The following is a 24235-nucleotide window of genomic DNA, read 5'->3' on the forward strand; positions in this document are numbered from 1 at the left end:
ATTCTCGTTGATACCCCCTTCCCTCCAACTTACAACTAAATTCCCTTTAAATTAACTCCTCCACTTCCCATTATTCTCCTAAATTAGCAAAAGCAGTCTGCGATGTTTGCCTGCAGTTTATACATGGACCGACTATTTTTTGCCTGCTATTCTGTACCCATACGCACCTTGAATTATACCTTTTTGCTGCCCCTAGGTGGTGTAATGCACTAGCTATAGACCGCCTAATGTTTTCATTTGAATAAACGTAATAAAGAAAACCATTAAAATATTTTCTCATTAGGCAGGCTTGTGCCTTTGGGAAGTTTGAGGATGCGAGGCATAGCTTCATGCTATCAAGTAATCTGGCTCTTAGCAAGACGTCCCCTTTGTGCTTTATGATGTGAAGCGACTCATGACCCTTACGATAGGTAATCTGATTCTTGGCAAGTCTTGCTGTCTGCGGTGCAGTCAGTGCTCTGTGGCTCTCAATGATTGTGACAGCCACTTTTTGGTAACCTGGGGTGCGCCAAGTTATCTGATTTCTTAACAAAACTGAGTTCGTGGGTGGAATGTCTCGTGACATTGTTAAGCAGCCTGTGGTTAGGGCTGCTTGCGACGTGAGGCATGCTTGTGACGTTTGCTAATCCACTTCCTAGCGGCGCTCTTCATGTGGGGGGCAGTTCGCTTTGTAATGCTAAGCATTCGAGAATTCAATACTTAAGACCTCCTTTCTTTTTCATCTGAAAAACAATAAGAAGTACCAGAAAACTGAAAACTTATAAATTTTCATACTTTTGAACTTCCAAACTTCACAGCGATGTAATATAACATCACATGGTCCTATTGCCATTGTGTCACTAGTGACATAATGAGGGGAATGCTAAAGCAGAGTTATAAGTGGCTTAACCGCATGTTAGCAGACGCATCACTATAAAAATAAAAAGTCTCGTTTGTTGGGAGTAGTCTTGGTTGGTGACCGTCACTCGCTCAAAACAAGTCCTCGTGACTTCATAAGGACCCATGAAAAAAAAAGTGGCTGATCAGTCACGACTGCTTGATCTGTTTTCCTTGATATCTAGACTTTTCGAAGGTTGCGATAAAATTGGTACCATTGTTATCGGGACAGAGCGGCCGGTTGAACGAGCCACGCTCGTCTTTTGTTGTCCAGGGGCGACGTTTGACGTGGCCATGCGGTTTCTGCACGAGTGCCCGTGGGAGCGGCTGGAGCAGATGCGGGCCCGCATCCCCAACATCCCCTTCCAGATGCTGCTCCGGGGGGCCAACGCCGTGGGGTACACCTCCTACCCGGACAACGTTGTCTACAAGTGAGCGAGAAAAACACTCCCCCGGTGATTGTAGTAGCACTGGCCTTAGCGGTTCTGAAAGAAGATAATATGAAAAAGTTGATCTTGAGAAGGCAGGCATCTGTTTTTAGAAGAAAAGGCAAGCGTAATAATACAGAGTCATGATCATCAAAGACTGGGGCTGCTTTTTCTTTTTTTAGCCATTCTTTCTGTATTGTACACATCTTCTGAGTGTGTTCCTTTGTGTTGTGGAATCATGTGTGAGTCAGCCATGTAATGTTTGTTCCATTGGTGTTATTTTCATTTCTTACGCTCTTCTTTCTCTATTGCACACATCTTCCTTTCCTCTCCTTCCCTTTGTTTCTTCTGTGCACCATGCTGGAGGCATCATGCTGTTTGTGGGCACTGATCTAATTAAATAAATAAATAAATATGTAAATTTCTTTGTATTCTTAGAGCAGTTGAAACTTGGGCTGGTTGGTACGTAGCTACGAAAAGACAGCAACAGCACCTCTGATGAGATAACAAGTGTTTGTCTACTTCTGTTTCTTCCCGGGTGACACATTATCACTCCCTTTCTCTGTGTTCACATCGGTTATGTATACAGAAAAAATAGCATTTTTCATGCGTAAAAATATTTGACAGCTCAAGACAGTAGATGCCTTCTGTATTCCCATGCTCAGATGTATAGATCGATTTTTTTCCCCCCTGTATTAACGCATAAGAACAGCATTTTCTACGTATTCACACGGGAAAATATTTAGCAATTTGAAAGAGCTGACAGTTATTATATCTTTGTACATGAAAGTTATGCACGAAAATGGCATTTTCCCTGGTACAGGAAAAAAAAAGCATTCATTATTTGGAGCTTTGCGAAAGCAGGACATGTTATGAAATCCGCACGCCACTTCCACTAGTAAGGTAAACTGGCCAAGATACGTCCAACACAGTTTACTGCGAATCCAAAGCTGGTAGTTGTAGGATGTCCAACACAATAGTTGTAAGCGCTTTTACTCATTCTCTGCCATCCACTGACTACTTGCCTCAGCTTTGAATGTGAAAAGAGATGCACTGCTTAGGAAACTTTAGTTGGGGCAAAAACTTTGCACCGCTTATTCGGCATCACTTGACATTTCAACAGCCAAAGTGAGCATTCCCGTTTGCTCTGTTCTCGCCCGCAATGCTCGCAGGTTCTGTCAGCTGGCCAAGGACTGTGGCATGGACATTTTCCGGGTCTTCGACTCCCTCAACTACCTCCCCAATCTCATCCTTGGAATGGAGGCTGCCGGGAAGGCAGGTAGGAAATTTTCGAAAGTTGTATAAGTGATGTTCCAAGTAGCATATTCAGTGCATGCAACAGGAATGGAACAAAAGGAGTGAGATGAAATCAACTTCGCAGTTTTTTATAATGATTGACCTCACATCATGGAGCTTGGAAATAAAGTTCTGTGTACAGTAGAACCTCACTGATACGTTTTAAAGAAAAACGCGAGGGAGAAACATTCAATTTGGGAAAATGTACTATGCAGTAAGAAACATACTATGGGGAATTTTTAGTGTTCAAAATTGAGAGCGAAGTAACTGGGAATCGTATGAACCGAGAACGTATCAACAGGGTTCTACTGTATTTGCTGTTATGCTCTACACACCCGCACAGCACAAGTTTCGTGTCAGGCTGCGATAGGTGGTGTGTGTCTTTAACGATTAATTTATTGCGTCATGCATGCAGTTAGTTAATAGTTTCGTAATGGGTTGCGAAGGAAGCCTTTCAGAGCCATGTGTGACACATTAGCCACCACATTTTTTTTTAAACGGCTAGTAAAAAAAAAGTAATTGGCAGCATTGTTGTATGAGGGTTGTACAGACATCTGGTATGGACCCAAGGGCAAAGCAAAAACACAAAGTAAGCCTTACTGGAGGAAAATATATATATAGGCACTAACTTTAGACAAAGTTTATTTGGACACTTGAACATTTGTATGGCCACGCCCATGGACGTTCTCCCAGGACATGTACCAATCGCCGAAGCACAAAAAGAGAGAAAGAGAGAGAAAAAGAACTAACAACAAATGTTGCGACTAAGTGCGCCCAACTATGGGCTAAAAGGAGCCAAAAAGCAGCCGTGCAGCCAACTTTAAGCTTTCTGAGCACGAGGACACTGGTTCGATTCCCGGCCGCAGCGGCCGCTTTTCTGGTGGAAGGGAAAAGCAAAAACGCCCGTGTGTACGAGATTTCGGCGCACGTTAAAGCTCCCCAGGTGGTCAAAATTAATCCGGAGGCCTCCACTACGGTGCGCCTCATCGCCTACGTTGCGTCGGCGCGTTAAACCCTGCAATCAATCAATCAACTTTAAGTTTTTATCGCTAAACAGGGTCGAGAACTAGCCAATTCGGCGCAGACACGAACGATAAGCGAAACTGATGTCTCCAGTTGTAGCGCTTTGTTCTTGCAAATCGTCGCTGATCAGCTAGGAGAAAACGGAACGTTCTTTTCATTGTTGTCACTGACGCAGAAAGGGGCTCGATGGTCGGAGTGTCCTAAGCAGCTTGTTTCTGCATTCCTTCCAGGCGGAGTGGTGGAGGCGGCTATTTCGTACACGGGCGATGTTTCCAATCCGGAGAGGACCAAGTACAACTTGGACTACTACCTCAAGTTGTCCGACGAGCTCGTTAAGGCCGGCACCCATGTACTGTGCATCAAGGTACGGTTGTGTAAACTTATTTCGCTCTTTTTAACACGAAAAAAGCACATTGTCGAAGCAACCAATGCTTTCAAAGGAAACAGCACTTTCTTCCCCTTTAAAAACTCTTCCTTTGTAAATGAGTGGCTTTTTTTGTAGGGGAGCTTTGTAGCCAATATGAAACATGAGCACGTTGCTTTGTGCGTGGGTGCGCTTACACTGTTTTGTGTATATGTACAGCTTTTCGTGCAGATTAGGCTTTGTGAGGGGAAGCCCACTTTGAGGCTAAAAGCCTTCGAGCTCATCGTTGGGCCGTTGATTTCAGGCAGGAATGCATGCTAAGTGTGACGTGACTTTTGCAGGTAATGGCGCATTCTATGGCGGTTAGATAAACTGATAGCTACGCAGTCGCTTTGTGAACGGCCGTGCAGTTCTTGCCGCTTTTCCCATTGGTTATACTTGATGCGAAAGCAGTTCTGTGGGTCTGGGTTTCGTGTTGGGCAGTTTGAGTAGACTGCACAAACAGTGTTTACACAATACCTAACCAGATGGCGCCACCGGAGCACAGTGTTTTATTAACGGCGCAGCAACGTTGCGATTCCACGTAATTTAGCGACTGTTTTTGTCATGAATACAGGCAGCGTGACGTATTTTCCACCATGTCCAGGAAAAGAAAAAAATGGAAACAAAAAAACATTGCCAAGCAGAAGTGCCGGTGGCACGACTGCAGATGTTAATGGGGCTATGATAATGAAATGCAGCCTTGTTTAATTTGAAAAAAAAAACTTTCAATCCACTCAGCTCCATTTCAGCCATGGAATACACTTTTTTCAATGAACAAAAATGCAAGAAATAGGGAAATTTACGTTTGCGCTAGACAATGTCAGCATTGACATAATAGAAGGAATAGGGGAAAAATTTACACCATCTTCCCGCGAGGGGAACCATGGGGTAGATGGGACGCATCGGGGGTTGCCGTTGCGTTTCCGTTATGTTAGCGCGTGTATTGCTGGTGTTGTGTGTCCTATTTACGCAGCATGTTCACCCCCGATGCGTCGCATCTACCCCATGGTTCCCCTCGCGGGAAGATGGTGTAAATTTTACGGTTGCGCCGACCATCGCGATATCAGGCCTGTTAGTCTCCATTTCAAATCATCGGCGGTCACCGGAGGATGTCATCGGAGGAGCGCCGGCGGAACGACTGAGCGGAGCGGCGCAGTTACCACGTTTATATGTACGGTGAGGGGAATGAGAGAGAGCAGCGCAGAGCAGCGCATGCACATGTGTTAACTTGCACCCACGCACAGCTGGCACGGCGACGGAGCGAGCGCAGCCGAGCGCTAACATGCAGGTGGCGCTGCGGTGAGAGCGGCGCTAGCGCGCAGCTGGCGTGGCGAGCAGAATGGGGGAGGGATGCAGACGCCGCCGGACTACGCCGGAGGGACAAGGCGGGTGAAAGAGATGCGTCGCATCAAAAAAATGTTATGAGTGTGTTAATTCACATTAGCATTCAATTGGTTTTGGTTTAACCAAACAACACTAGAGGCCCCACAACTGCAAACGCACAGTTGTGTTTCTTGGCAGTAGAGTTGGTTGACGGCCGCCGGTTGTAAAAAGAACATTCTCTGATGTCATAAAAACCGAACGCAAGAGTGGCCCATGAGTCGCCACTGCTTTATCTGTTTTTCTTTATATCTGGATCGTTTGTTTGAAGTTTGCAATAGAATTGATGTCATTGGTATTGAAACCGAGCGGCCTTTCTAACGAACCAAGCTTGTATTTTGTCTTCACGGCCCATTCAGTTAGGCAGCTCCCATAGCTGTGGCATCTTTCCCAGGTGAAAATAATATTTTTTCTAGCTGGATTATTGAATCAGAAATTTCTTCTAGCTAGAAATTCATTTTCTAACTCATGTCTACCTGGATTGAGATTTTGTTCTGGCTGGCAGCTAGCTTTTGTCACTCCAGCTGGGAGAAAAAAAACCTGCAAGCTGGAATTAATCGTCTTTAGCTAGACTGAGAAGTTTTCTAGTTAGAAGCTGGAAATTATGATTTCTTGCTAGAAATGCTCTTCCCGCTTTCACGGGGGTTTGTGTCCAAATATCTTGCCTAAAGGACCGTGCAGTGTCTCAATATTGCATTGTCATCGACAAATCGCCCAGTGATTAATTTTCAATTAGCACAGGACCAGGATAATTGGAGATATAGGGGAAAGGGCTTTGCCCTGTAGTGGGCGTAGACAGGCTGATGATGATGATGATGATTGATTATCTTTTTCCTATTTCCAGGACATGGCTGGCCTGCTGAAGCCCCAGGCTGCACGCATCCTCATCAAGGCGCTCAGGGACAGACACCCGGATGTCCCAATCCACATCCACACCCACGACACGGCCGGCGCAGGCGTGGCATCCATGCTGGCGTGTGCCGAGTCCGGTGCTGACGTGGTGGACGTGGCCGTCGACTCGATGTCCGGCATGACGTCACAACCCAGCATGGGCGCCATTGTTGCCTGCTTGCAGGGCTCCAAGTACAAGACACGTGAGTCGGCTTCTCGGTGTAATCATTTCGAGTTACGTCAAAGAGATGTGCATATATGCTCGCATGTTCCTTCACAGGCCAGTTGCAAAGCCTGCACAGTTTTTAGTCATACACGCATGCGTGTTGTTGTCTCTTGTGTTCACTTGAAGTGTTTTTCAAGTAATTGCCCGCAAGGCTTTGTTAGCTGTAAACCACACACGTGTACACACAGACGTGCTGTATTCACACCCATGCAGCGCTGCTCTTATATTACTCGGAGCAAATTTGCGTAAGCCTGGGAAGGGCAAATGTAATGGTTTGTACCGCGTACCGCTTACAGGCTCCTCTCTTTCACTATGTTGTGACCGAGATCGGAGTGTTGATATTGTTGGGATTGACAAGTGAGGTTGGGGGGGAGGCGATTACAAATTCGATGGTGTGGGAAAGAGAAAGGAACCGAATGGTATGGACTGCTTTTTAGGCCCGGTTAGGGTTTGATGTGCTAAAAAAGTAACTGTTGCAGTTTAGGTGCAGTTCCGGCTAAAAACGTATGCAGTTTAAGCTTTCGGCTTTGGTTTGATGCCCTGGCCAGAACCAGAAACGAAACGGCATCATAAGTTATGCCACCACACCCACTTCCGGCAACATCGTCACCTTCTGTCAGTGCAGTAGATTAACACTAAGTTCAGAGATAGTGAATTGTATGGCCTAAGAAGATAGCGTATTTATTTGGTTATAAGGCAGGCAGTCACGATTATAAGGTGAGGGTGCAGTTTGGAGGGAAAAAAAAGTTGCCATTATATATATATATATGTATGTATATATATATATGTATGTATATATATATATATGTATGTATATATATATATATATATATATATATATATATATATATATATATATATATATATATACTGAGCTTCGAATATAAGGCAAGATATGACTTTGAGACTACAGATTTTGGGAAGAAACCTCGCCTTATATTCGAATAAATACAGTAGGCTGAAACAAGCATATAGAGCTTTATTGCCTTGCATTCCATGCTAATTAAAATACGCCTTCACCAGGGAACCGTGTATTCTGTATGAGAGCAATAGTGCCTAGAAGGTCTTGCCATTGCGCCTTTCTGTTGCCTGCAGGGATCTCTCTGGACTCGGTGAGCTGCTACTCGGCCTACTGGGAGCAGGCGCGCACGCTGTACGCGCCCTTCGAGTGCGCGGTGACCATGAAGAGCGGCAACGCGGACGTGTACGAGAACGAGATCCCCGGCGGCCAGTACACCAACCTCCAGTTCCAGGCCTTCAGCCTGGGCCTCGGAGAGCAGTTCGAGAGCATCAAGAAGGCCTACCGCGAGGCCAACCTCCTCCTGGGTGACATCATCAAGGTGCTCTCTCTCTCTCTCTCTCTCTCTCTCTCTCTCTCTCTCTCTCTCTCTCTCTCTCTCTCTCTCTCTCTCTCTCTCTCTCTCTCTCTCTCTCTCTCTCTCTCTCTCTCTCTCTCTTCCCCCCCCTTCCCTCCCTGCTTCTCACTGTAATTTGGATGGATGGACCAAGGATACTGCAATACCTTCACAACTGACCATTTAAAGAAGGCATGAAGATATATAACCTCGTTTATTTTTTAAAGAACTAGCCCTTTAATAACGTACTTTACTGCATTTCAGCCATGAAAGATGCTCTCTAACTGAAAAAAAACAAAAAAAATGTGAGAACTATTGGACTACCTTCGAATTTTGCGTCAGCAGGGATGCAGTAGAGAGAACTCTATAAAAACACAGCTATCAACGTGTTAACTCTCCATTAGCATTCAAGTGAAGCGATCACACAGAACTGGAGATTCCGCTGCAATCGTCCAGTCGTGTTTCTGGGTGGTGGCTTTGGCATTTCCACAGTAATGCAGATTTCCCCGAAAGTTCCAAATGTAATCGTTATAATGACGTAAATGGAGATAATTGATCGAACGAAGTTTGGAAAAACTAAAAAAATAAGTGAAATATAAAATAATTATGGAAAATCGCAAACCGTATAATGCCCTGCATTTCCACAATAATGCAGATTTCACGAGTGTTCCACTTCGAATCGTTATGAAGTTGAAGTTCTTTGTTCCCGTGAAGTACAATGGCTGAGGAGGTGGGGAAAAAAAGCTGCTGTACTCAGGGCTTTTAATAGCGTAAATTATAATGTATATAATATTATAATATATTTTTATTATTATTATTGTTATAATTAATTTAAATATTGTAATTATTATGATATAATATTATAATGGCGTAAATGGAGATAATTGGTCTGACAGGATTTAGAAAAATAAAAAATTTGACTAAAAACTCACACTCAAAACAAATGGCTTGAGAATGCTATGCATTAGCTGATAATTCTCTGAATTTCTGCAGAGTTGTTTTCTTTGAAGTTTACGACGGTTGGCGTCATTGTTATTACAACAAAGCAGTCATTTTCATGAACCGAACCTGTTTTCCGTCTGCGTGGCGGCTTTAATACCTGGGAATCTGCGATCCCCGTGAGGTCAACCCCTTGCCCCCATCGTCGCAGGTGACGCCCTCGTCGAAGGTGGTGGGCGACCTGGCCCAGTTCATGGTGCAGAACCACCTGAGCAGCCAGGACGTGCTGGACCGCGCAGAGGAGCTCAGTTTCCCCAGCTCGGTCGTGGAGTTCATGCAGGGCTACATCGGGGAGCCCTACGGCGGATTCCCCGAGCCCCTGCGCAGCAAGGTCGGTCAGGGGGACGACGATGGGCCTCTCTCGCAGCCAGTCCAGTCCGTTTTTAACTGCAGAGCACTTTAGGGGCTCGCCTTGGCGTCGTAGCTCGCTCGCTGCACCCATGTAGAGCCACACGGCATTTGTCGTAGCGGCTGTCATTGCAGCGTAACCCACTTCGAAAGCCAAGCGGTTTATATAGTCATAAGCATTCGAAATCCGTGAACCGCTGGCGCTTGACATACATCTCCCTGTTGTTTAGCGCAAAGAAAACTGCAGGTACATTTGAGGCAAAATATACGCAATTTACTGGCAGCACCTACGTGCATTTAGTTCGGAACGCTCGTTGGGTTGATTTTTACGATAGTAAGAGGAAAAAAAGTGGAGGTGCAATGCCTTCACGTGAGGGAGGAAATCCAAGCACAGAAAGAACAGAACTCCCGCTGGCGCTGTTTTCCGGCGGGGGGCACACGAGCACTGTGAAGGCGGGAAATTTGAATTGCATTATGTGGTAGCAGTGAGTGGATAACGGCGCTACAGGCCGTTACGGCGAATCTCTGGTCTGCACTTCCAACAGCCATCGCATTCAGTGGAACGGCTTTAATTTTTATTGAAGACAGTCTTTCTTCAGCTACTGATACGTGAAAATGTTGGTCTGTCGGTCACTTGGTTCAACTGCCATGCCGAGCTTCAAGGATGCTTGGAATGCAAAGTATCTATAGGCAGGACCGTTTCAAACTGGTAAAACTGCTGGTGCAGCTGATACCTGTCCACATTATGCAGCGCAAAGGCGCCATAGGGCATATTCAAGGCAAAATGGAAGGGAGAGTGCATACCCACATTCTTTTCATCGAGAATACACACTGGAGAAAAAAAAGCGATGTGTTAGAAAATGGTGTCCGAGAGACGCGAATAAAAGCACACACAAATGTGTTGTCGAGCTGCTCCGAGCAGAACAGAAGCAAAATGTCCCATCAGATGGTGCAGGAGGATTCAATTGAACGAACTTCCATTGCATTCATCGTGAGAGAGGTGAGAAGGAAGGGGGAGAAGTGGGAGTGGTGGGAGGTGGAGAGAGGAGGGGGAGTTTACGGGGCAAGGGGGCAGGAGACTATCATCCTTCGGCAACATTTGAAGCGAAGCAAGGAGATTCGCGACAAATTTTTTCGGTAGTGTCTGCAGGATCCTTTACCTTCACTACAAGAAGGAAACACTCGAGCACGTTCACTTAAAGTTCTGGGACTTTTAGCATCACCAGCTGCCGTACCGGTTCTCTCCCCCTCGATAGCCGATGTTTGCTGCTCATCTTCCACGCGACAGTGATGGTTGGACATGCTGTAACAGTTAAATTCACGGCTGTGCTTAAAGTACAGTTATAAAAGTAGCATACTGCCACCTCAAAGTGGTTCAACTTGCAATGATGACAGCTGTCGGCATAGTGCCGTACAAACGTTTGGCAACCGTTCTCCAAATACAGTTGCTGATGCAGTATATTGTACAGTCGTCACTGTACATGCTACACCTGTCATCTTCTCGATTTCTGCGGGCAACTAGTTGTGCGTGCATTGTTCGTAGTGCAGAAATCCCATTTTCTGGAACCTGTAAGGCATAGAAAATGTAATTGTATTGGTAGAAAAACCTCAGCGTCCGGTACTATCTCATTTAATAAAAATGTTGTCACGGGTCTAAGGTGCACTGAAAAATATTAGATGACATCTCATCGCTTAGCATCATAGGTGACATACCGTATTTTCACGCGCTTAACCCGCCCCGAATATAATCCGCACCTTCACTTTCAGCACGCCGGAAAAGGAAAAAAAAAATCCTCGCGCTTAACCCACATGTTTGACACAGGAAAGGCTGCACCAAAGTTACTGCTCAAGCAACACATCACGTACTATGTAGACATTAAAAAGCACATATCTAGCAAGTGGAATGCACTGACTGCAAGGCCAAAGTCGCAATTTGCAAATAAAATTCAGTTTAAGTCAGAGTGCGCTCGTCCTTGTTTTTTTTCCTTGTCCTTGTATGTTTTGCGCAATCGCTGCCATGGAAGGCTTGATCAGTGTTACTGCGTAGGATCCTCATGGCACAACGAGCATTGCTGTGAAGCAGCACTAAGCAAAAACCCCGCGTATTATCCGCACCCCTACTTTGCCCCTGAAATTTTCGCATTCTTGGTGCGGGTTATGTGCGCGAAAATACGGTAAGGTGTTTCAAGGGACATACTAACCCTGCAGGTTCGTGCCTTTTCTATTGCACAGTGTGGTTGGGGGACGCTCCTTTTCAGTTGAATGGCGCCTGCCTGCCCGCTTGTCTCAGGTTTGTGTAAAGAAAAGTTTGACATCCACCTAAATGCAGCCATACGGCTACAAAGGAAAGCTATACAGCTTTCTCGAAAACTTCGCAGTTGCAGAAAAATTCGTCCTGGTCCAGGATTCGAACCCGGGACCACTGCTTAACCAGAGCAGTCGCTCTACCAACTGAGCTAACCAGGAGGCTAGTCGTTAGCAGCGTGAAAGCGAATTGATCAACAACTCGAAGTGAAGGACAGGAGTTAACCGACCAGATTTTGGGGTTAACCGACCAGATTTTACAGAAATTTCCTCCACCTTGGGGATTTCCCCAAAATCTGGTCGGTTGTCTCAGGTTTGTATTTACTGCAACCGCAAGCAAATAATTTGGGGTAGAAAGAAGGAATTTGTCTTTGTGTGCCATGAGTCATTTGTCACTTGACCAGTGAGTGGTTGTCAGCATTTCTGGCCTGCCTAGTTCCCTGCATTGTCCTGTTTCTCGGACTGTACAATCCCTCAATGACTGTGTGGGCCATGGAGTTCCATATTAATATATAGATAGAGAGAAATATATATATTATGTATATATTATATATAATATATATAGTATCTATATATATTTCTGTATGTAATATAGAAATATATATATTTATGTTTATAATAGATGTATAATACATACATACATACACGCACACCTAGAGGGAAATCTGGTGCCAGTGTCTGGGCAACCCACGCTTTAGCGAGTGTGCTGTCATGTAATGTACCGGGTAGGAACATTCCACTTGGCATGGCTCGTCAACAAGGTGCAAAATTGCCTCTGTCTGCAGAAAAACAATGTTATAGTGAAATATTATTTAAAGTTGTTTTATTAACAGAAAAGTGTAGCTCTAAAAGTTTCATTTATCAGGGATTATTTAGAAGCTTCACGCAAGACGAGCAAGAAAAAGAAACTTGCCCTTTTTTGTCGATTATGGCTTAGAGCGAGAAGCCACTTGGCAATCCAGGCCAGGTAGGAGAGCAGTGCTTCCAGCTGCTATAACAACGCCCGTGGCTGCATTCCATTGTAGCCACAGAGTTTCCTCTGGTATGTATTAGTACGGAGGTCTGCGGTCCAGGCCTACAGGAACCAACTAGCTAGCTGCTGCACAAGAACCTGGTCATCGTGCGAGTGTGGGTAATGACACCGAATGCTCGCAACGACGACCTTGCAGATTCTGAAGGACACGGTGCGCATCTCTGGTCGTCCGGGCCAGAGCCTTCCCCCGCTGGACCTGGACGCGCTGAAGAAGAAGCTGGTGGAGAAGTTTGGGCCCATGGTGAAGGACACGGACGTCATGAGCGCCGCCATGTACCCCAAGGTGTGCGACGAGTTCCTCAACTTCCGGCAGACCTTCGGCCCCGTCAACCTGCTGGACACGCGCCGCTTCCTCGTGGGGCCACGCGTCGGGGACAACTTCGAGGTGGGTGGCCTCTCCTCTCGACGGGCGCGGATTCGGAGGGACGCTTTGCAGTGAAGCTGCTAGCCCCTGGTGCTCTTTTTAAGTGCGGAGCACTTCAGGGGCTCGCCTTGTCGTCGTAGCTCGCTCGCTGGACCCAAGTAGAGCCACACGGTGTTCCATCGTTGCAGCGTAACCCAGAAGCTTTGAAAGCCAAGCGGTTTATGTAGTCATAAGCGTTCGAAACTCGTGAACCGCTGGCGCTTGTCATACATCTCCCCATTGTTTACTGAAAAGAAAACTGTAGGTACATTTGAGGCAAAATATCTGTAATTAACTGGCAGCACCCGCGTTTCTTTAGTTAAGAACGCTCGTTGGGTTGATTTTTACGATAGTAGGAGGAAAAAGTCGCGGTGCAACTTCGGCGCGTGCGGGAGGAAAAGCAAGCACAAAGAGAACAGAACTCCTGCTGGGGCAGTTTCAGGCGGGGGGGGCACACGAGCACTGCGAAGGCGGAAAATTTGAATTGCATTGGGTGGTAGCAGTGAGCAAATAACGGCGCTGCAGCCCATTATGGCGAATCACTGCTCTGCACTTCCGACGGCTTTATTTATTTATTTATTTTTCCAATGTCAGTGTGTGTGCGAAATCTCCCACAGAGCAGCACACACATGCCAACACTTTGACCCAAAATCTTTCCGACGTTAAGCCTAATGTTATACTTTGAGGTCCAACAACATTCACAGGTGCCCGCAGCTTAATGCACAACGAGTTTGACGAGAGTAAAAGATGTTTCAGTGAGGGAAGCTAAAAGATGTTTTGATGAAAACATTGTTAAATCGGCTAAAAACTATGATGGATGTAATAGGACTCTAAAGGTAAATAGTTGAGGGAAATGCCATCGTTGTACTTGGTCCAACACCTTACATTTAATTAAAATGTGCAGCACAGAGGGCCATCCAGTACACTTGTGGCATATCAGTGGTTGTGTACCTACCGTTTACAAGGTTCGAGTCCGTTTGTCAGTCTGTCTGAGGCCAAAAAGTGTTAAGCTGCTACACAATCTCTCACAAATCCCGCCTATTCCACTGGTATGCTGGTTCTCGAGTAGGCAGACCTTGCCTTATAACAATGTGATGCATGTCTGTTTTGAACAGTGCGTTGTGATGATAGTCATTGTCACAACCGTGACTTCCTTGTGACGAACCAAGGAACAACCCTCTCTCTTTGCTGACATGACAGAATGTAAATAGCTAATGCCTTTGAAAGAGGAAGATAGCCTCTCTTGCCACATGCTTTATGTTAAGGTATATTTTAGGTGCTAGCTGTTCTTAATGTTTGCTTGAAGTGACCTTAGCACATACCCAAAGCCTCCCATCGCCCCACAAACTTATCATCACTGCTCCTTTTAGAAGTTGCTGTCGTGCTGTACTGACTGGTCGGTTGTGGTGTGTTCCCGCAATGAAGGTGACGATAGAGAAGGGCAAGACCCTGCACATCAAGACCCTTGCTGTGGCGGACGATGTGACGCCGACTGGGGAAAGGGAGGTGTTCTTCGAACTGAACGGCCAGCTGCGATCGGTGTTCGTCAAAGACAAGAGCATGAGCGAGGTAAGCAGCCTTCCATTGGCACTGGAGGTAATGCCTTTGTACACGTGACAAAAATGGCCAGCAAGATGTGACGAATGGAGGCAATAATTGACACACTGTGATTGTGGTGGAGCATCACACCATAGTAACAGCAACATTGTGGTCGGTGACGGAGTGACAGTCTTGTGACGAAGCAAATTGCACTCGCCATTCCTTGAGTGTGGTTTGTGACAGTGTGTTGTCATAGTCTTGTGACAAAGGCAGGGTCACAATTGCATCACCGTATTGTGATTGTGACAATGTGTCAAGTTTTTGACAGAGCATATTGTAGTAACCCACAATTCAGGGATCACAGACCCTGATGAAGTTTCAAAGCTGTGACAAAGCATATTGTGGTCACTTGCCTGTGTAAGTGCAGTTTGTGACGATCCAAATTGCGTTCACCGTGTTCCCAATTGTGGTCTTGCGAAAGGCCGTCGTAATCTTGTGGCAGAGTAGTAAATTGCAATCATCTTGCAATGGCGGTTTTGTGATGGAAGGAAGTGACATCTTCCTTTCTTCCTATCGAACTTCATAAAAGGGAGCTAAGGCTTCCATCATTTGATGGATTTGTCACACAGGCAATATCGGGGGACGTGACAGCAGTGTCACAGCTGTGACACAGTGTGACACGGCTGTTTCGGATAACTTCCAATTCCGAGCCCCCCTCCCTGCCTTCTTTTGCGGTTCTCGCAGGACATAGTGGTGCAGCCCAAGGCCGACAAAGACGTCAAGGGCAGCGTGGGGGCTCCGATGCCAGGCACCGTGATCGACGTCAAGGTCAAGGAAGGTCAGGAGATCAAGAAGGGCGACGCGCTGGTCGTGCTGAGCGCCATGAAGATGGAGATGGTGGTGCAGGCGCCCGTCGCCGGCAAGGTCAAGAAGATCTACGTCACCAAGGACATGAAGCTGCAGGGCGACGATCTCTTGCTCGAGATTGAGGAGGCCTTGTAGTGTGTGTGGCGGTTGACTACGTCGTCAAAACAGAAACGTACTTATTAGCTCGTCTTCTAGACCAGCTATGGCAAAGTGTTTGCTTGCCGGGGAACTGCGGCCGTTCTATGGAAGTGGTCGGACATAGCCCCAAGTGATAAGAGAGTGCTTTTTGAGAGGGGGCCCCCTTTCCTCCTCATACATATAGATATATATAGACATATATGAATCTGCATCACTTTTTTTTTTTTCCAGTTGTTTTGCAGCTGAGGGTGCAATTATAGAAGAGTGCCTGCAATGCAGTTGTCTTAGTGGGCTGCCTCTGTAACAAATGAACAAGTCTCGTCAACCAAAGTAGTTTTGCGAGAGTATAGAAGAATGTCGTTAGTTCACATCAGGCTGTTAAGCAGAAGCCGCCTTTTCTGAGCTATCCAGACTTCTTCCCGTTTTAGGTCAAGCGGGCGTGGTCATAAGTAGTGCACTTTTTTTTTTTCCCTGCGCATATCACTCGACCTGCCGGCTGGTTAGCTCAGTAGGGATGAACAGAAGGTGTGTTCAGTGCTAGAGGTGTTGGAGATCTTTCTCCCAATTTTTCCTTTCGCGTATATTGCGTCCCTAAATGGGAAAAAAAGTGCTGGGCACAGTAGTGGTCCTTGGAGGGTACCTCGGACTCAATTAGCACACACAAGCTTGTTTATGCGCCACAGGGTGTGTGCTGCTTTCTCTTTTATGGTATTGTACAACACCATATCGCCGCTGTAATGTCTTGCTTGCATTTTTTTTTCTCTTTAAGAAAGGGAACTCCAACCGCTTCGAGGCATTATTTGTACATAGTTTTACGCAACCCATTTTTTTCCCAGTGATTACCTCATGTTTAGTGTGGCATTGGCTAGTTTTTGGTGCCTGAAGTTGTCCTCTCGCACGTCATTTCGTGCAAAGCTGGGCGAAACAAACCCGGTGGTATTTTTGTAGCCATTTTGCATTTTCTTCTGGCTGTTTATACTTCGTGAAGAACCCCTCTATAGTTATACATTTTTTGGTCGGTGTTCCGCGATATTCTTCATTTACGTGCAAGTAGCCTTAAAACCAAGTGAATTTTTTTGCCGTTTTGTCGCTGTTATATCGCTATGCACTAAACGGAAATGGCAGTTCCTTAAACGTTGTTGTCATTATGGATTCACTGATACTTTCGAGCACTGCCATATTTGCTCGACACCTCTAGAAGACCATAGTCACTGCCTCGGCGAGTGTTGTCAATGGGCTATTGCGCTAGTGATGTGTCATGTGTGCTGGAGGGTGTGGGGTTCGCGGCGGCGCCGGCCTACTAGCTCTCAGCAAGACATAAGGACAGACGTGGTCCCCACATGGGATAGTCAAGATAAAGTGTGATACCAAGAACGTGGTCTTTCAGAAAAGGGCGTCTTCCAAGGAGGGTAATAAACACACACTGTGCAACAGTTCCGCACGCCGTCTATTTTTCATAAGTATTTCTCTTTTTATTTCGTCAAATCTCGCGTGATTTGCTCGTGTAATTACAATAAATAAAAAGTCTTATCAACGCTGCGTGTTTGTTTCTCTCTTCTTCCCAGAATCATCTTAAGCGTAGTTCCGCATCGCAAGATGATGAAACAAATGTGCGTACATCCATGCTATGATGATTTGTCATAGACGTCTCTGCGTTAACGATGCGTACGACATCACTGCATACAAACGTGGCTGATGCCCATCTCGTTCGACAGGCAAAACAAATCACAGGAAGTTGCGTAGAACGGTTTGGTACGCAGGATCAAAACGGTCAAGCGGGTAGCCAGGCTAAAGTTTCTACAGTGCAATAAAGGTTACATGAAGTCCTCCTGGTGACCAAATTTCAGGAGGAATGGGTGCCTTTGTGGGAAAACCTTTGTTTTGAGGGGGACACTGCTCTTAAAACAGTTTCCTTTAATTGGTAAGTAAAGTCTGTGAAACTTGTCAGTCTTGCTGCTTTTTTTCCAACTGATTTCAAATCCGTCATCATTTTTTGAGTCTAAATTAGTCACCAAGATGATTAGAGATAATTAAGTCATTTCTGGAGGAACAATGAACCCTGGTGACTGCAGCAAGAGAATTGCTTTTTTTATGTACCACTTGGAACTAATTTTACAGCTCATTAAACCTTGGTGACACCAGTGGCAAGGAACCATTTCGAATGCCCATTTCAATCAACAAAGTTTAATCAGCTGTGAAATTGGTTTCAAGTGGTGCATAAAAAAAACGATTCTCTTACTGCCACTCACCGGGGTTCATACTATTGGAAAATATAAAGATTACAGTTTCTTGGCTAACACTGTTTTGTCTGTTGTTCCTGCAAAAATAACTAATCCCTAATTACCTTGGTAACTAATTGAATTACTCATAAAATCATGCCATGTTTGAAATCAAAGGGGAAAAAAAAAGCAGCAAGACTGAAAAGTTTCACAGAGTTGTCTTAAAAATGAAAAGAAAATGTTTTAGGAGCCATGTCCCCCCTTAAGCACTACACAGTTTAGCCACTTTTCAAATAGTCAGTTCTGAGCATATGCTCCATCAGTGGACGGGACCATTCGACATAAAAACAGCTATGCAATGGCCAGATTTTTGAAGCCGACTATTGCAGCCTGTTGGGGTAGACACGGGTGAAAGGGTAACGAGATACGTGCAAAAAGAAGTCGATCGAACAGAGGTTAGTCATTGATCTAGTTTCACTAAAGCTCTCTTGCACGCATTTCGTCTCGCCTTTTTTGCCACTCATTTCCAAAATGGAGAAGGCAACGCAATGATAGACTGAATTTGGGAAATTAAATGTCCTGACAGCCAACGCCTCCGTCTTGAAGCAGTTCAAGAAGCCTCCCCAATTCGCAGCACAATATGGCAAAAATTTGTTAGTTTTAATAAATCTATAAGAATCTGTATATGCGAGCACAAAACTGCGACTTGCACCTGTGTCTGTAGCATAAAAATCACGTGTCACTATCTTGCGCCACTTATGGGTGTCCTCAACACGGGTGACATCAACACGGTTTTTCCCACACTTGCACAGCCTCTGCGAACATGCTGAAAAACCTGGTATGTTGCACGCAGGGTCTTTCAAAAGAGCACATAAAAAAAAGACTAGTGTGTCTAAATTTCAAGTACGTCTGTGTAAAACAATCCGCAACACAGCAACACACCATGAAATGCAGTCTGGAGGTCACTCATGCAGCCCGCTCAAGTTTGAAACGGACGTCACTTGATCCTAACAACCGCACAAACCTCTACACGATAACTGCATCACTATGGCGACGTAAACTGCTCCATGCAATGACGTTATTCATGGATCCTGAAGTAACACAATTGCAATCCTGTTGTAACAGATTTGCACACTTCTTTTTTTCTTTTTCACACACATTTGCACGCAATTTCCAAGTTAGTGCTTGTTCAATTTAAAGGGGGCGCGCTTGTCTTAAACCAAAAAAGTTTTTTTTTTGCAGTTATGATAACAAAAATTGAGGGACATATGTAGTTTTTCGTTGATTGTATATATAAAATCTGTTTTTTGTGTAAAGTGACTACATTCAAATCAATGCGTTTTTATATTTCGCTTCTTGACAGCTTTTGTGAAAAAACTGCTGGAGGGATGCAGCTGAACAAGGTACCAATGTACCGTGCACAAATGAAAAAGTGCAATAAGACTAGCAATAATTTTTTACCTACCTGGTCTGTAGCAGAAGTTACGACCGTTTGAAGTTAGGGCTTAAAAGTTAAAACCGGCTTTTATCAGAATGAAAAACTACATATGTCCCTCAATTTGCATCATCACAACTGCAAAAATAACCTTTTTTGGTTTAAGGCCAGTGCCTCCCCCTCAAGCCTATTTGGCAGCAGGCAGCTGAGGAATCTTTTCTTACAAAAGATATCTGTACTGACAAAAAGTCTACTTACTAACCTATCTGCTACTGCGAATACAGTCGTTATAAAAAAAGTGGTGTTTTGTACACAAATGTCGCAATGGAAGACTCACTTTTCCGCATATGTAGATAGAAAAGTAATAAGCCCGTTCAAAGACTCACATCAAGTAGCCATTTAAGTTACGGAACAAGAAAATAATTACCAGTCGTTAGTGTCACTCTGAGCACTCTAGCTATGGAATACTGGAAGCATTATTTGTACACAAGTGTCAGTGAAATGCAGCTGATATGTCCTAAAAACTTGTGCGAGTCAGCGTGCGTTCAACACATGCTTATCAGTTTCTAAGAAATTCCTTTAAAGTTTCTTGCTTTGCCAATTCTCCTGAGTAAGTACATGAATTCAGAAGCAAAAATTCAACTTTCCAAAAAAATTAAAAAATTGATTGACTGATTGTAGGGTTTACCGCGCCGATGCAACGCAGGCGATGAGGCGCGCCGTAGTGGAAAGCTCCGGATTAATTTTGACCACCTGGGGATCTTTAACGTGCGCCGAAATCTCGTACACACGGGCGTTTTTGCTTTTCGCCTCCATCAGAAAAGCGGCCGCCGCGGCCGGTAATCGAACCCGCAACCTCGTGCTCAGCAGCGCAACGCCTTAGCCACTGAGCCACCGCGGCAGGTAATTAAAAAATTCCAGCAGGTCAATCAAAAAGGGTCGTACCAATGTGAAGAGGTCGCAACAGGAGACCAAAAAGTACCGACAACTCGCCAAAAAATGCTTCCAGCATTAAAACCAAGAAAGTTCCTGCCAGGCACTTTTGTCAAACAGTTACTGAAACGCACTCATGATTCAGCTAAGACAACCGGCAAACACTTGGTCAACTTTCACAAACAGAAAATCGGATCTCTCTAGAATACTGTTTAGCTCGATTGTGTGCTCCTTCAAGTGGACCACAGTACCCTAGATAACACTCTACAACAATTCTAGCAGCATGGAATGTTAAAAACAGTCGAAAGGGGTACCCTTTGGGGGCATGGAATTGCGCATTAAAATAGTCCTTACAGGCAATATGCGTAGTTGCAGTGACTATGTCAAGCGAGAGATCAGAGACAAGAACAAGCAAGCCAACGGAGATGGTCGTAGACACCTTGGCAGAAGCACGCGCACAGTCACCACCACACAAGCACATTGAGACGTCCAGCGTAGTGTTCAACTCTAGGGACTGTACACGGAACCAGCCGCTGCCCAGCCTACTTGAACTCGTAGCAAAAGTCGTAGTTGGGCGGCTCCTTCGGAATCGGCGGAGGGCTCTCCGGAATGTCCACACCCTCCGTGTCCAGGAGCCTCAACTTGATCTCCATACTGAGCAGGGTCTCCAGGTCGCTCTTGGTTTCCTTGCTGACCATCTTCTTTCCCAGCAGGGCATTGATGCCGTCCGTCCAGTAGTCAAAGCACTTCTCGTTGGATGCGACAAAGTTGAGCGGCTCCTGGTTCGAGTCCGGGATCAGCGAAAAGGCGAGCGAGGCGGTCGACTTGGCCTTCCGGGTGTCCTTCATGTAGGGGCAGTCGCGTCCGACCGCCAGGCTCCGGATCTCGATGACGGGCAGCTTGTGCGGTAGCTCCTCGAGCGCCGGCGTGGCGTTCTCCTCGCAGTCGCCGTAATGGAAGACCTTCTGGCTGGGCGAGAGGCGGCAGTACCAGAACTTGTCCTTGATGCGGTGGCCCTTGGCCGAGTACTTGGTGAAGAGAGTTCCCTCGCAGAGGAACTGCAGCCGCTGCTGTTGGATCAGCTCCATGATACTGGGCGTCACCTGCTCGCGAAGCTCGATGATGGGCCGCGCCTGGCTCTCCCACTCCTCCCTGGTCGACTGCTCCTGCTGCCAGAGGTTCATGATCTCCTGGTAGGTCAGCGTGGCCAGCTTGCTCCGGAACTTGTCCAGGCTCATGAGGGGCGGCTCCGTCGCCAGGGCCCGGCTGATCTGCTCCTGGACCACGCTGAAGACCTTGACGAAGTCTTCCGTCGTGGCGCGCATCTCCTTCCAGGTCTTGTTGAGGAGCATGATGCCGATGCAGAAGAACTCCTCGAACGGGTGGTCGTGCGTGAAGAACATGGGGTAGTAGGTCTTGCCCTGCTCGTTGGGCGGCTCGCCGACCTTGAGGATGTCGGCGAGCAGCTTGGTGAGGCGGAGGCTGCTGCGGCCGAAGGGGCACTCGTGCTCGTCAGCGCGGCACGAGTTTTCGAGGACGAACTTGGTGTAGCTCTCGGTGTGGTTGCGGGCAAAGTAGACCATGTTGTCCAGCGCAAGCATGCCAGGGGGTTCGCCGAAGTCCTCGATGGGGTTGGTGTGGTTCTGGAAGCCGAGCTTCTTGTAGTCCTTGGCGTAGCCGCCGCCTTTCCGGCCGCCGCTGGTCGTGCTACAGCTGCCGTCGGCGTCGATGTCGAACGCGATGCGCCGCAGTTCCAGTATCCGCTCTCGCGCTTCAGCGTCGTTCGGATCAACGCCGATGCGCCGCTCTTCCAGAAGGTTCAGCAGAAGCGTCTGCAGCACGTACAGTTGATGGGCCATTTCGGTGCCAACGTGCTGCTGGGAACGTTGAAGCACCGCCGACACGATGACGTTGCGGATGTGTCTGGAGGATAGTGTCGCTGCCAGCGTCCTGCGCTTTGTGATGCTCTCGGCTTTCAGAAAGAGCGCGTTGATTAGAGCCACGGCGGACTGCTGGATTTCGACAGATTGCGACTGCATGTGCATAATGAGGTTTGGAAGGGTCACTTCTTGGTCCACCATGGCATAGCGGCCGGTGCTGTTTAGAACGAGAGATTCGAGGATCGACAGCGACGACTGCAGCGTCCGCGTGTCTTGAGTGGTGTTTATGTTCACCTGCAAAGGCAGTACGAGCGCACGTTTTGAGTATCACAGCCTCACAGAACTGCAAAACGTCACAGAATTGCACTCTACACTATGACAGTCAGGGAATTTCACGAACAGAAGGTTCGTCATCGAGAGATTCTCGCGCTACTTGTCTTTATTTTAATTTTCGCGAGCAACTGTCGTACTGCAAGCTAGAGCGCTACAAATTTGACACACTACCCGCCGCTTCCGATTTCGTTATACTGCCAAACGAACAAACACTATTTCGGGACCTCGGGTTGGCGAAAATGTGAAAGGCACCGTAGATTTTCATCAGGAAGTGAGGCACCACACACAACCGACAAGCGCGCTCGAACTGCGCGATCACTGCGCTCCGCGATAAGGAAACTCGCGGCAACAGAAACAAACCCACCTGATTGGCGACGCGGCCGATAAACTTGGGCTCCAGTATGTCCCACAAGACGATGCCGTGGTCCATCAACTCGACGAAAGACTGCAGAGTCAGCGCCAAGTGGTCACCCGAGTAGGTGCCCGCCTCGACCATGTTGATGAGCAACTGGTGTCCCTGCTTGTTGATGAACTCCAGCGCGAACGTGTAGTCCGACGAAAGCCTCTGCAGACGCTCCAGCGCCACGCGCATGTCGTCAGGCTTGTTGGAGTGCAGCCTGTCGAGAATGTCCTGCGCAGTCTTGCCGGGACTGAGCGTGAGTCTCAGAACGAAGCCGTTCTTGATGTCGTTTCGGTTCTTCTCGGTGATGTAGGAGCGCGCGTTGTCGGAGAACTGGAGCGAGTACTGCTCGGGCTCCGGCAGCGCCCAAGTGTTGCACAGGTCCTGTATGATGGCCGTGAGCGGACGCTGCTGGTCGAACTCGATGAGTTGGGGCACCTGTTCGTCCATCTCGACGGCGATCTTGACGATGTGCGCGTCTTTGATGGCGGACATGGTGCCGGGCTTGGACTGGCGGGTGCCCTTCATGGCGACGACGGGATGTCGCGGCTGCTATCCGCCTCTCATGCAATGTGAAATCGCGTGCTAAGAACTGAGCTGGGGCGGATGTCGGCTTGCCGCCGCCGCCACCGCTCCCACATCAACAGCCTGGGCTAGCGTCAACGACGGCGGAGCGAGGTAGGGAGGAGCAGCAGCGAACTGAACGGGCCGCGGATTTTGTTGGCTCAAACAGGATAGGTGAAAAGCCGCTGACGAGGGAACGAAACCTGAAAAAGCTCCAAAGTGTTGCATTATAGTTGCATGTTACGGTGAGGCGTACTTTATTTTTTTCTTTCGCACCACGTGAAAACCACTGAAGCTATTTTTAACGCGTGAGCGTATTTGTCTTCACCTTGAAGATTTGTGTAGCGAGTGTTGGAAACTCGTTTACAAAAGCCAAGAAAGAGCGTTGCTAGCTAGACAGCTGTGTTGCTAAACAACGTCGCTCTGCTGCAAAATGAATCATTCATTCAAGATCATAAAAGAAATGCAGTGTGAGCAATGAAACGCATTGGTTGGTGGGTGTGTGGAGCTGCAGGCGAGAGGGTTCGAAGCATGCTTCGAAGTGTGTCGTCTGCTACAACGCATAAGCAAGAGGCGAACGTTCCCCCGCTCGAGCGCTCCCACTGTTGATAAAATGGGTTCCAATTTCACGGGATACGGGCGGCCCGTTCGTCACATGGCGTTTCGTCATAGGCCGGTTCGTAATCGGCCGTTTGGTCACATAGGATCATTCGTCATAGACCGATTTGACAATGGGAAAGTTCGTCATAGGAGCACAAAACGAATGTCCACGTTTTTTTTTTTTTTTCGAACGCATGTAGCTCTCAGCGAAGTAGGTAGGATGGTTCGACTAAAAAATAGAGAAGCGACACGCATGATTTCTTCTTTTTTTCTCTCTTTTCGGGAAAACAAAGAATGAAAGCCAGAGTGGGCAAGTAGGGTGACCTGGGTTGATCATAAATACGAGTTCAACAACACCA

General features: G+C 46.8%; 2 protein-coding genes across 4 annotated transcripts in view; one reads left to right on the plus strand and one right to left on the minus strand.

The window, feature by feature from the left end:
- The window catches only part of Pcb (Pyruvate carboxylase), a 56182-nt gene extending 39135 nt beyond the window's left edge, over positions 1-17047 (plus strand). For all 3 annotated transcript variants that reach the window (XM_077705462.1, XM_077705464.1, XM_077705463.1), the window contains 9 exons: positions 1151-1307; positions 2477-2583; positions 3854-3987; positions 6254-6503; positions 7622-7866; positions 9032-9211; positions 12702-12950; positions 14394-14537; positions 15252-17047. In XM_077705462.1, the coding sequence (XP_077561588.1) occupies positions 1151-1307; positions 2477-2583; positions 3854-3987; positions 6254-6503; positions 7622-7866; positions 9032-9211; positions 12702-12950; positions 14394-14537; positions 15252-15509 (1724 nt within the window). In that variant the 3' untranslated portion in view covers positions 15510-17047. The remainder of the gene's footprint in view (positions 1-1150; positions 1308-2476; positions 2584-3853; positions 3988-6253; positions 6504-7621; positions 7867-9031; positions 9212-12701; positions 12951-14393; positions 14538-15251) is intronic.
- Ced-12 (engulfment and cell motility Ced-12) lies at positions 16963-23429 on the minus strand. Its single transcript, XM_077705466.1, has 2 exons — positions 22677-23429; positions 16963-22273 (listed from the first exon to the last, which is right to left on the minus strand). The coding sequence occupies exons 1-2, from the start codon at positions 23238-23240 to the stop codon at positions 20642-20644; spliced, it is 2196 nt and encodes a 731-aa protein (XP_077561592.1). The 5' UTR covers positions 23241-23429; the 3' UTR covers positions 16963-20641.
- Between the last annotated feature and the right edge of the window lie 806 nt (positions 23430-24235).

Source organism: Haemaphysalis longicornis, unplaced genomic scaffold, assembly GCF_048455015.1.
Source record: "Haemaphysalis longicornis isolate Haplotype H1 unplaced genomic scaffold, Haemaphysalis longicornis Haplotype H1 scaffold_33, whole genome shotgun sequence".
In the NCBI taxonomy this organism is placed as follows: domain Eukaryota; kingdom Metazoa; phylum Arthropoda; class Arachnida; order Ixodida; family Ixodidae; genus Haemaphysalis; species Haemaphysalis longicornis.